The sequence below is a fragment of the Galleria mellonella genome, unplaced genomic scaffold (genome assembly GCF_026898425.1).
Source record: "Galleria mellonella isolate WM207_F2 unplaced genomic scaffold, CSIRO_AGI_GalMel_v1 utg36, whole genome shotgun sequence".
NCBI classification, from domain to species: Eukaryota; Metazoa; Arthropoda; class Insecta; order Lepidoptera; family Pyralidae; genus Galleria; species Galleria mellonella.
This window is the reverse complement of record NW_026442086.1, coordinates 2233861-2247589: the sequence shown is the minus strand read 5'-3', so window position 1 is coordinate 2247589 and position 13729 is coordinate 2233861. Positions and strand designations below refer to the sequence as shown.

Here is a 13729-nt window from a genome sequence, read left to right as displayed (position 1 = left end):
AATAATGTCGTGAGTATAATAATTATATTTAAAAAAGAAAAAGGTTGCGATGCGCGCGGTTATATACCTGCAAATACGCGGTGTAGATATGTTTGGCGGCGCGCAGCAGCAGCTCGCCGACCGCGATGGCGTGTAAGTACGCGAGCGAAGGGTGCGGCTGCAAGGCGACCGCGACGCGCCCCAGGTACCGCAGGTTGATGCCGCGCGCGTGCAGCGCCTCCGCCAGACCCGCGCCATCCATTGGCGTCGACGACTGCTCCACGCACTCGCGCACCTGATACCGTATATGTCAATTAATAAAAATAAACAACAATTAAAGGACGATATCAGGAATAGAGCTACAAAAATACTAATATATATTTATGCAATCTGAGTACAATTAAATTATAGTTACAATTATACACGGTTATATCACGCAAATGTTAAAGTTTATGAATGCAATTTTTTGTTTTATACTAACATCATGTAAACCAAAACACCCTCATAATTGAAAGAAATCTAATACTCCCATTCACAAAAACCAATTAATCATTTAAAATACATATTCCCTAAATACACATATATAAAACTTTTGTTTGGAAGGTAAATAAAAGTAAATACGCAGTATATACTCACAAAGGCAGGTATCTGTGTAGTGAGTAGAAAAGCAGCGGCCTCCTTTACCAGGTGGCGCTGCTTGGCGAGGTGCTCAGGCGAGGCGGCGTGCTTGATGCCCGCCGAATACACGTCTGGATTGAAGCGGACGTCAAACTCGGACTCCTTTAAGGAGGCGACAGCTCGCGCTGCCGCGGAAACCACAGCGCGGGTGCGCTCACCAGCTGAGAGACAAATAACAATTTTATTACAAAAAAGACTAAAAAAGTCGTATTAATAATTCAATATAAATGTGTTTCCTAAAACTACAAACTGTAGAAATTGGAGTAAAATTGAAACTGAACTGAAAAAGTGAACTCTCATAAGACTTGAGCTAAATTATAAGCAATTATTGTTGTTTTATATATTTCCTTAGTTTTAAATGTTACAATATTTAGAGGTTATGATAGAAGGTAATTTAACTCTAGTAAATTAAAAAGTTGTTCATAATAATTCTGTCAGCATAATGCAATAGCTATAAGTAATATGATTATATTGTTTTATTTCTATAAAATTTGAAGCTAAATAGCCAAGCTAATATCAAAAAGTCTTCACATAGTCTCTTACAGAATGAAACAAATAACTATAAAATCATCAGTAGTCAAATATAATAAGCAAGTATAAAAATACAATGAGCAAATCAAAACTTACAGTCACTATCTTGTTTTTCTCCACTACATATGGAATCTGTGATGCTCTCTACAATTTTTTTGGCAACATCTGTATCAATTTGAGAATAATTATCATTAAGAAGTAATTCATCATCTTTGGTCTTTTCTTCCTTTGATTCTTCTTTCTCAGTCTCCGTCTTCTTCTTGACTTCTTTTTTGGCACTTTCTTTTTTATCTTGCTTATCCTCTTTTTTGTCTTCTTTCTTTTGTTTTTTATCTTTAATTTCTTTTTCTTGGCTCTTACTATCCTTATTTTTACTTTCCTTAACTTCAGTCTCAGTAGCCACCACTTTAGAATCACTCTTGCTTGCTTCTATAGATTTCTTTCCTTCCGTAGGTTCGTTTTGGTTCTTTGTGCTTAATTGCTGAAGGTGAAATGCAGCATATCGAACGAACATGAAGTAACGGGCCCTTTAATATTATAAAGAGATAAGTAACCTTCATGAAACATAATTTAATAAAATTACAACAAGCAGGATTAGATAAATTGTACTTACTCAACAAAATTATCCACTAATTCCTGACGTAGACAACAAAGTTTATGCTTGTGAATTATAGGGAATCCCATTGATTTGATGTCCTCCCTCAGTTCATCATCTTCCACTGTAAAAACAAAGAATAAATAAATGATTAATGGAAAATTTCCGAGATTTGTGTGTGTAAAAAAATAAAATATTAAATACACATTAAAATATAGACATGTTAAAAAACTATATACATACAGTATGCTCCATAAAAAAATTGGATGTTAGATTCACATTAATATATGTACATATAAAAGCATACATATATACTTATTAATTCAGAAAAACTAAAATTATGTACATAATTTGTATCTAATCAATAAGTCATTGACATTTCATTTATGCTAATTTTATTTGCATGTCATCAAATCTCCATTTTTATGACTGAATTCTAATAATAGTAATAATGTAAATAACTGATACAAAAACTAATGAGTTGCATGCTAAATTCGTTATCATTATGGCTGTATCATCATCGTAACCTCGGTCTAGTAATTCATAAACACATGCGAAAATAAAGCTAATTAAATGTGATTACTTAAATCGATATAAATGAATAAAGTAACATAAAAATAATTACATAAATATATCCCTATTTTAGTTATTAAATCTAAATAAAAAATTAAGATTTTTAAATATTTATTTCTCCATTCACATAAGTCAAAATATAGTATTATAAATATGTACATATTTCTCTGTTTGTTAAATTGCCCATGATAAATTACTGCACAGATTATTATTAGTTTTACTACTATGTGGACGACAAAACTTAGTCCAGTTTAATCCCGCTAAGACACAAGCTTGCGCGTTTACCGCTAAAAAAAACATTTGCTGTGGCTCCACAGTTCCAACGCACGTCTCTTAACATCTTTAAAGCATTGGAATCCTTGGTGTCGACATCTCTTGTGATGTACAATTCCGTGGCCACCTCGAAAATAAGGTGAAGCTGGCATCCAAAAAACCCGGTGTGCTTAATAGAGCGAAGTATTACTTCACGCCGGATCAGCGATTAATGCTCTACAAATCGCAAATCCGGTCTCACATGGAGTATTGCTGTCACTTATGGGCAGGAGCACCTAAATACCAGCTTGAACCCTTCGACTCGTTGCAACGACGTGCTATGAGAATTGTCGGTGATCCCAGACTTACAAGCAGTATTGAACCCTTAAGTCTTAGGAGAGATTTTGCTTCACTCTGCGTGTTCTATCGCTTGTACAACGGATTGTGCTCAGAGGAATTGTTCAATATGATGCCCACGGTCACTTTCTACCATCGTACGGCTCGCCATCGACAAGGAGTTCATCCTCATATCCTACAGCCTAAATGGTCACGTACAGCGCGGTTTCAGAAATGTTTCGTCCCACAAACACTCAGGTTATGGAATGAACTCCTTGCCGAGTTTTCCCAAGAGCCTACAGCATGGAGTTTTTCAAAAGGGGGGTAAAGGTTTCTTCAGTGTCGGCAACTCACGAGTACCGAATACCTCTGGTATTGCAGGTGTTCATAGGCACGGTATCCACTTACCATCAGGTGAGCCGTATGATTCTTTGCCACCTCAGTGGTATAAAAAAAATATGTACTAAAAGATGTATAAAAATGCAATAATAATTAAAAGAATTATTATAGAATATTATGTAGTTGAATATACATCTTTAAAGAAGAAGAAAAAATCTGTTATTTTGTATGTACAGTACGGACAAAATAAGTTTTCAATATGTAAAAAAATATTTACATTGAAGGAAATTGACATCTGGCGGGAAAGTACGCAGCAAATCAAGGATATAGTGCCTCCCATCATTGCCAATGATGCCCTTGCACTCTACACTAGAACAGAGCTCCACAGTTTCGCCGTTGGCGCTGATCACAGAGTGTGGCATTATTTTTAACTGCTGACCAGCCTTGCTTAACTGTAACAAATCAAACGAAGCTTTCAAAATTCGAACATAAGGATAATTTAAAACAAGCTAATGAAATAGAACATAATACAATAAGATTAATATTAAACATTGAATTAATTTAATGGTATCTTTTATACCTATCAAACACGAAATTTTACCTTATTTGATTAAAATTTTGAATATTAATTTGATTGAAAAGATATTAAAAATTCTATTTTTGCGATATCAATTACAAATAATTAAATCATATTACAAAATAAGTACAATTAATATAATCTAGAGATAATAATATTTGATAGTAAATTCACATGCAGAAACAACAATTAAGTATTGCATGAATCAACTAAAATCAAAACAATTTACTGTAATCATTATAATGCAATTCTTATCATTTGTTTATATTTATATACTAACATGCCTATAAATAAACAATCAAGAAACCTTATCAAATACTAAACAACAACCATCTGCTGTGCCAGCGACTTCGGTTGTAAAAGTAGCCCCATTAATTTCCCAAAAAAAAAATATCTACATATTATTGAACTGAAAAGGGGTAATCAATAATTATATAAAAAAATCAAAACACAATGATAGCTTTCATAGAACTGAACAACTATATTTAACAGTAATAATTAAGTTAAAAATTATTAAAAAAAATTCGATGACAAAAACAGACGTCCAAAAATTGTAATAATGTTTTTATTATATAACAATACAATGAATGCAAAATGAGAAATCATACTGTATTAATTACTGTATGACCTTACATTGCATTCAGCGAGGTCACATTGCAGTAAGCAACACTATCTTTATCAGTTAAAACCTATAAATAATCTATTAATATTATATTCTATAAACATTATTATTTATTATTCTTTTATTGTTATGCCTATAATAATATAAAAAAGTCCAAAATATATTTCATACTAGTTCCTCTGTGACTTTGACATTATCAGAATAACATTTTCAGAGATAAAAAGTAGTCTATATCCACAGTAAATACTAAACCGCAATTGTACTAAGAGGTAACAAATTTTCTCTTTCTCATTTATAATTTCAGTCTTGTCAAAAAGGGATTGTCCTTTGCCTTAAAATACCTTGTTTAGGTTTTTTTTTAATGTATGATAATGAAATAGTAACCCAGCCTGCGCTACTGGTATACACTGACGGGGCACCAATAAGAGGTGTTTGGTAAGACTGAAAAGGCAGATTCGTTAGCCCATCGTGACGAATTCAACATTAGTCACGATAGTTTCCAGGGGAAACCGTGTGGAGTTCGGCCTGATAGGATATATTGATAACAATGAGGACTAACCTTCCCATTACTAACAATCTCTTTCCCCTTGCCTCATTTAGGTGAAACACGTGTCGCAAAATGTGTGTAAGCAAAATGGCAGTCGGAGATTGATAGCTAATATGGAAGGTTTTGGGACTTCTAGTAAGTGTGTCATTAGTAACAGTGGTGATCAATCTTCGAATGTTCGCAGTGCATACGTACTAACCAGCAGCGGAATTAAACAAAATAAATCGAATCAAATAATTTGTAATTATTTATTTGTACAGGAAAAGTAATTGACATATGTATATTATATATTATCTAAATGATTATGTTACCTCCAGTTTCTTATCAACGCGAAAAACTTAAAGTTAACATTAGAGACTACTGTTTTAAATTTATGTATATAATCTCGTACATAGCATATAATTTGACTATCATACCTCACAGTCAAAAGTCAAGTCAAAATATAGCATGCGAGCAAGTTATAACTTTGTAGTCTCCCTTTGATTACAATCGTTGTTGCAATGTCGTTGTTTTATGCGTGGCATAAAAGAAAATTACTCACCAACTCCATGTACTTTGGATGCGACAAAACAGTAGTTCCAAAATCAATGCTGCCGTAAACGACGCTCTGTTCTTGTTCCTTTTCGAGAATGCCAGGAATTATGGACTGTGCGGTGACGCGGTACCCGCGGTAGTCCACCACAACGGTGCCTAGCGTATGCAGGCCCGGCGTGTCTACGGCGCTGTACACGCGTACACCTTGCAGGTCATTGCGCTGGGAAAAAGAGGGCAATCAGTATAAGACTTATACCATGCGTTATTTTATAACCTAATTAACACAAGGCAATATTTAATCCTGTCACTAATTTAAACATTTACGTAATTTAAGTTAATTTTTTATTGCAGAAAATATTCAAATATGCTTTTGGTGCCCTAAATATTATGTTAAATTAATTACTTAGATTATGTATGATTCAAACACAAATAATAGAAATTCACTGTTACGTATTATATTTAATAATAATATTACCTTTAATATTTTGTTTTTTTTTTTTACTTTTTGTTTAATCTATTTCATAATTAAATATCATTAAGAATTGATATTTACACTTGTCGCATATCTTATAGGTATATTTTTATGTATAGACTGTCTACATTAACATAGCACGCCCTTTCAAACATTAACTTTGATATGTGTGATCATATACATATGCGTAGTGATCTGTTAATGTTTATGAAAAAACATCTTCAGTAGTAGTCCAACCAGAGAAATATTATATTCCTTGGTCGGAACCTTTTAAGTATTTTCTCTAACATTTTTTAATTTATTAGATTTTATCGTAAACAATCTATACATATCAGACAAATTCTTCAGTTTCTGATAGATACCAAAAAAAAAAAAATAATAATAATATTGTGTTACCAATCAAGATTATCGATATTTAATTATGACTATGTACAATATAACTTACTGTAAAACCGATATTACGTATCGATTCATTTTTGTTTATCCATACTATCAGCGTAGGTCCGAAGGTTGTATCGACCTACTTAATATATAGAAAACATAATAATATTTAAATTAATAACTCGGATTTAATTTTATCATAATCATATCAATGATAATTACATATCCTTACTATATAAATTAGTAATAATTAAAAATTTGCCGATGCGTGAAACTGTTAATACGATTAGAAAGACATTAGTTATTAACGGAACCAATCAAATTTTAATGTTTAACGAACATATTAAATAACAGGAACATAAAAGATGTTACCAAATATTCTTATTTTTCTAGATTACGTTATGACTTATTCAAGTAACGTTCACTATTAAATTATTTAGGTCAAAGAGTAACTGATAAATATCACGTCAATTATTCAAAAACATCATTGAAATGTCTTTTAATAATTATCATTATACATATTGTTCGATACAAATTTTAACCAATTAATATTTAATATTAAAGCTAATCATTGACCCACTAACTAGAGGATCATATGGTACGCAACAAGACATGAAACCCCGCCCGGATTCCCCGCATGCGTCGATCACTCTCAATCATAGTGATATATACGAAATTGCCCAATGGGCATGTACTTGAATTATGTCAACGGCTATTTTATATAGAATATCTTAGAATTTGCATACTTATTTAGAAATCACCGGTGACTAGAACGTATGTTACTAAAATTCGTCTCCAATATCAATTGAAAAAAAAAAAAGAGAAATTGCTTTGTTAAGAAATTGCTTAAAAAACTACTTACCATGAGGATAGATCTATAATATATTTTTTTAATAACCTTAATTATAAAATTTATAATTACTTCTATCCGATTCGTGTTTATACCGAGATACAGTTATGGTTGTATGTACGGCTGTGTTTCAATTTGAAAGATGGGATATGGCTATGAAATTATGGGATACAGAGGCATAATACCTTAGTCCTCAGGACCATTCATGAGGGCTAAGGTATTATGTCTTTGTATCGTATCTGACAACGCATGAAGGATATCATATATGACACAATGTATTTTGTTATGTCCATTGTACTGTTCATGTATATAGGCAACGGCAACTAGCCATTCTAAGGTGCATAAAAGAAAAATTACCGGTGCAACAAAGGCTGCGGCATCACCGCCCAGGTCCTTGTAGTGATCACGCACGTCAAAACCAAGCGAGAAAAAGATATTGTTCCATATGAACATCTGCATCTTAGGCTCCTCGCCAGGGTTGATCGCCATTACATTGCCATCTACAACGGCCATAGCGCCACGAGTCGCTGCCGCCACAAAGTCGCTGTGAACCTGTCATATTAACTGTCATTTAATTGTGGAATATACAATAAAAATAAATTAGTAACACACTGAAACTCGATAGTTGAAGGATACGGACGGTTTCGAGTCTTATCGGAAGATAACAATTAATTGGTCAATTAGTCTATGAATATATTATATACCACGAATTCCAGGAAACGGGTCGTATTATGAATTCTTATTTCCAGGCAGTTTACAATGTAAATTGAACTGCTTTGCTAATTTATACTATAAACCAACCAGCCAGTCAGCGGTCACAAAAAATTTGTATTATTCATAAATATTTTGTAAGAGTTAAAATGAATGTTAAATTTTGAAGAGTGAATTTTTAAATGAAAGAAAATAGTTAAAATGTTGTTGTGAGATAATCTCCTACTTGATAAAATCTAATTATTTATATATACACAATGAATTAAGAGTTGTTATAATTTTCTCATAGTTATATATATATATATATATATATATATATATATATATATATATATATATATATATATATATATATATATATATATATATATATATAGGCACCATGTTTATATATCCTTTCAATACAGTTAAACAATTCTGTATATATATCTATCATAACTGACGTCAGCCAACTATTTTAATTTCAAACAATGTTTACTGGTATTGAATAAAATTGACTATATTCGTCTTTTGAATTTCATTGCAAGACAAATGTAGCTATAAAATTACATTAGTATATATATATAAGTGCTACGTAATCTCTTGTCTCTTCAGTAACGATAAATGAAACAAGAATAATATTACTGCATTAGAAAACCATGTACTTTCATGTCATTTGTGATAAAATGCTGATAATAAATGTGACGAAACTATATACAATAGGTAAGGACATTTTATCGACTTAAATAAAGATAGTTACATAATTGTAATATCACTGTACCTTAAAAAGTTAGATAGGATGTTTTCTTAAATCAATACATTAATTTGTCCTTATTACATATGTGTAATAAATAATGAACTGGATCACCTTAAAAATGGCGCGTTCACGTAAGAGCCTTTCCGGGAGTGTGGCCCGTGGCAGCTCACGGGTTGTCTGCAACTCCTCATTCCAATCTCGGGTCTGGCCGGGTATGTGTTCTTCATACCCCAGTTTCGATGAAAAAGCTAGAAAAAATAATCAGCCAATTAAGACTCTAGTCGGACATTAATACTCAAACATCATTTCACAGTTATACTTTCTGTAACAAGTTAAGTCAGAATGAAAATGATTCCGATGTGTGTGATTCAGCATTGCCACTATTGTCTATCACGGTACTATTTGACAATTTTGGATAAAAAAAAAATTCAGTTCGCGAAATTTTGGAAAAATTAAGTTATTGGAGAAGTGTTTGCAGAAAAATGAAATGGGCTTAGAGAAATTTGGATACATTTTTTGGCAATGTTGGTACTTGTAAAGTGTATAGTGATATATGAAATATATGAAAGACAATAAAGCTAAAAGTAGAAACATACAGAAACGCGGATACTTATTTTTCATCATTCGCTTTGTGATTAATGATAAAACATAGTGAAAATCGATACAAATTTAAGATTGAATAAAAAGCAATCGTGTGGATTTGGAGAAAAAATATTTAACATTTGAGTAAAAATAAAAAATCGTATATGGCAACCCTGGTGATCACGTTTGTTAGACTCTTATCTTAGTCAAGCAAAGTTACATATATACTATTCGACCATAGCAAAAGCTTTTTTATGTATCTTGAAATGGAAAATAATCTATCTATATGTGCGTAGGTTGCCGTTTTCCATCAGGTGTCACTATGACTCTTCGTTCAGACCTAATCAGTTCATCACAAATTGCACTATGATGATACTCCTTATGCTTATATTTCACACCCGAAGACCCATGGTATTATGCCTCTACACTTTATATTTTCACCACCATAACCCACTAGTCAAATCGAAACACAGCTATGCCAGTCAGAAACTCAAGTGGGACATGCAAATGACATTTATACAAAATCTATCTCTGGCAGTCTACTCGAGATCACATCAATATTGTACAATACAATGAGTATCCTCTAATATTCAATATGTACCAAAATAATAGTAATTATTATATTTCTCTTTACTTACTATCCTCAGCGCGTATAGCATCAACAGTGTGGTCTAGTACCGGCGAGGCCCACTGGTACACCTGGTAAGGGGTGGCCACCCTCTCAAATGGATGTTTCTGCATCCTACGTTTCTGTACCAAAGCGAAGTTGCGCTTGAACGCTGATGACACTATACTAAGTAGCTCGATCAACGAATGACACAACAAGGGCTGGATTCGAAGGGCGAGGATTGAACACTTCTTCGGTGGACCTGATGAATGATACATAAATTATTAACTGTTTAAAACATATTCATAAACTAAGTTAATAAGATTTTTATTATTTATTATGTTTTCATTATTTATTATATTAAAAAATCTTTATTTATTACATGCTTTGCTTTAGAAAGATATGATTTTTTAGTTTATAATATTTTATAATACTAGACCTCTCTAGCTATAAAGTATTACAGTAACTAGATACTGTCTGATTATTTGTTGTACATTACAATTAAATTACTTTTAAACTAACCATATACCCCAATTGAGTACTATACTTATTTTAATTATATATCAGTAATCCAAACGATGTACAAAATGGGGACACACAATGCATGCATGCATGTATAAAAATTATAAATGTTTATTTAAATAAAAAAAATATAAGGAATCATACATAAAAAAAAAACAGTTTTAGTTGCACTATTAGAAACAGAATATATACATATAGGTTTAATACAGAGGATTGAGAAAAATGTAAGGAGAAAATCGTAATTATTTGGATATTTTAAAGATATTATTGGTTAACTAATTGTTAAATACGAAACATTTTCAAATATGATAAAATTACCGTAGTTTCCTTTTTTTCATACAAAATATTACCTTAATAAAATATACAATGAGAATTAACATTACGAAACTTCTCTACAATAACATCAAGGACTAACCGATGTTATAGCTAATTAGTGACAATAGAGTGTAATTTATACTGGTCACATGCAGTGCCATTGTAAATATAAAAGGATTTCATTACTGGTTGAGATAGAATCCACGTGGACATGCCGTGATGTGGAAGTGGCGGTCTTCGAGTGTGATAACGTGGAGGTATAACAGGTCTCCACACATCTTTCGCGGCCCAGGTGGCGGGTTCCAGCCGGACGTCGTTAACACCTGGCAATAACATTTGTTCTTACTAAGTCTGCCTGTTTTTAAACAGTTCTTCATCTGTTTCTTACAGTTTTCATAAAAATCATCTGCAGATCAGCACTATTATTTTCAGATCTAAAATTATTGTATGTTACTCGTTAGAAATATAAGGTTAGAAATCCTTACCTTTAAACATTGAGGCGCCTTGTTCTCTTTAGTAAGGCCAGGATGCAAAGGCAGCAATGGACGCTCAGTGCTGCCTGGCATAATATAGTCAGGTGGTGTGCAATCTACACTTTCTGGCCGAGATTTCTTTTTCTCTGAAAGACAAATCAAAAAGGATCGCAAATTAAATAAAAGTAAAAACAAGTAGCATAAAACTGTATTGAAAGTTACTTGCTTCATAGTTTAAAATGGATGCCACAAAAATTTCAATCTACAAGAAGGCAAGCGACATATATTTTTTTTTTTCTATTTATTAGGAATAAGAGTTCGAAAATCTGTTTGTTAATTGCAAACATAATTCCACGCGAAACCCTCTCGAAGTTTTTTTAACAATAATTTCATTTGTACAGTCCAATTAGAAATTTAGACGGAGTTCTATTAGGTATTATTCTATTAGTAATATTGTTGGCTTAGATAGCGAAGAATGTGTATTCAATGGAAAGTACAATTGTGACATCTATTTAAAACTATATTTATGATATGTATATATAATTACCTAATATGTCGCCTTGGGTAATAATATTGAGGAATGCAAGAGAACTACATTCTTGCCCAGCATATGCATCAGTATAATCAATTGATTTCAAAAGGTCTCGAACATGACGGACGTGAATTCTAGCTTCACGCATAGTATATGGTTCTTCTACGACCTGTAAACAATGGTTTTATACATCACGCACACGCTACTACGCAACACATAAAAAATCAAAAACTGTTTAAAAATTATAAAATACTTACTTTGATTATTGAGCCTTCCTTCAATCCTTCAATATTCTTTAATTCAGCAAAGTTATCTAGTGTAACGCCGTCTAATTGTAAAGAAAAGCATGTCCTATGACATGTGTCCTCACGATCCATTAGCACTTGATGAATTTCTTGTACCAGCTCCATGCTTGATACCTAAAATTATTATTTAAAAAATATACGCATAAAAAAAGACGCATATTATGTACTAATTTATTATGTTGTATTTGATAATAAAATTTATTTTAAATAATGATAAAATAATGTAACACATACCTGAATATCTAATGGCTCGGCGCCAGGGCTGACAATTTTTACAGTAAAACCCATATCTTGAATAAAAACAACTTCAGCATCCCGTTTTTTATCATCATCATCTTCACTAGGTGTAGACTCTCTATCCTTATCTCCATTAACAATTTTACTGCACTCGCCATTAACTTTCTCCGACACATTTTCTACACTCTTTACTTTATCATGTTCATTCTTAATTTCAATTGTTTTAATTTTCACCAAATCTTTTTTCTTATCAGAATTGATGTTCTTGTCCATCGTTTTACCCTTTTTATCTTTCTTTTTATCAGACACCGATTTACTTTCTAAAATTTTAACATGATCATTACTCGATAAAATATCATTGCCCTCATCAGACTTACTAGATTTTGTATCGTCTGAATCACTGTTAATTCCATTAGTAATTAAATTAGTGTTATCACTACTACTAATATCACAATCCAAATCTTTTTTTATTTCGCCATTTATAATATTCTCACTTATTATTTCTGTGCCATTGACTATGCATTCTTTGGTGCCTAATTTTTCTTTGTTACTATCTTCACTTAATATTGATCCATCTCCATTAAGTTTTAGTGTTGCATTGGTTGATTTCGTTTGTGATGACTTATCATTAATTTTATTTTTTTGTGATTCTGAAAAAACAAGATAGGATAATTATAAGTATACCGATATTGACACGAAAATGATGATGAATACTTAAACAATAAAAAACAGAAATTTAAAAATAATACCACGTGGCATTTTATTGTTTATTTATTTAATATTAGCACTGGATTCTCTCTTCTACCCCGTAAGAGATTAGGCGTGAATACAGAATATACGATTGAGATTAAAAAATAAAAATATATTTCGTTTTCTTTAAAAACATCAAAACTAATAAACGTTTTTTGATTTAGGTACAATTTATATCTACATTTTCTAAATTTAAATTTATAGCACTTCAACCTGTATTTAAAGGAAAAGGTGCCGGTGTAGCACCGGACTGAGGTGAAGGCGGTTTTCGAGCTGCAGCCGCATAGGAGACGCGCGGTGGCGTGGAAACGGTCCCACCACCGCCTTCGTCGTCCGCCCGACCGTTAGGTGTGCTCGCGTGACCGTTGCTACAAGATACTTTGATGCCAACCTCTTTTTTCATTTTTGGTGCTTGTTTATTTTGTTTCTCAACTGAAACAAGTAGAATAAACATTCAATTGTAGTGTTTTAAAGAATACCAGTCATGTTCGTTCCTTAATTTATGATTTTATTTTTTATTTTTATAAATTATTCAAGTATCTAATTATTATAAAAATACTTCCGCATACCGGTTTTTAAGCTAACCAAAATTTGAGGGGCTAGACACAGTATAAAAGAATGCCGGGGCACTAAAGCGCATGTCTCGTCCCGTGACGAGAAAACACGTGGTTTGCGCTGGCGCAAAGCCAACTA

General features: G+C 32.3%; 1 protein-coding gene across 1 annotated transcript in view; it reads right to left on the bottom strand.

Annotated features, from left to right (window-relative positions):
* LOC113520774 (clustered mitochondria protein homolog) overlaps positions 1 to 13729 on the bottom strand; it is a 32193-nt gene that overhangs the window by 6923 nt on the left and 11541 nt on the right. Inside the window, 16 exon segments of the mRNA XM_052897213.1 lie at positions 68 to 274; positions 616 to 818; positions 1285 to 1715; positions 1802 to 1907; positions 3561 to 3735; positions 5571 to 5783; positions 7624 to 7818; positions 8825 to 8961; positions 9934 to 10120; positions 10122 to 10164; positions 10926 to 11062; positions 11225 to 11358; positions 11760 to 11913; positions 12002 to 12163; positions 12284 to 12936; positions 13250 to 13468. Coding sequence (XP_052753173.1) covers positions 68 to 274; positions 616 to 818; positions 1285 to 1715; positions 1802 to 1907; positions 3561 to 3735; positions 5571 to 5783; positions 7624 to 7818; positions 8825 to 8961; positions 9934 to 10120; positions 10122 to 10164; positions 10926 to 11062; positions 11225 to 11358; positions 11760 to 11913; positions 12002 to 12163; positions 12284 to 12936; positions 13250 to 13468 — 3356 coding nt within the window.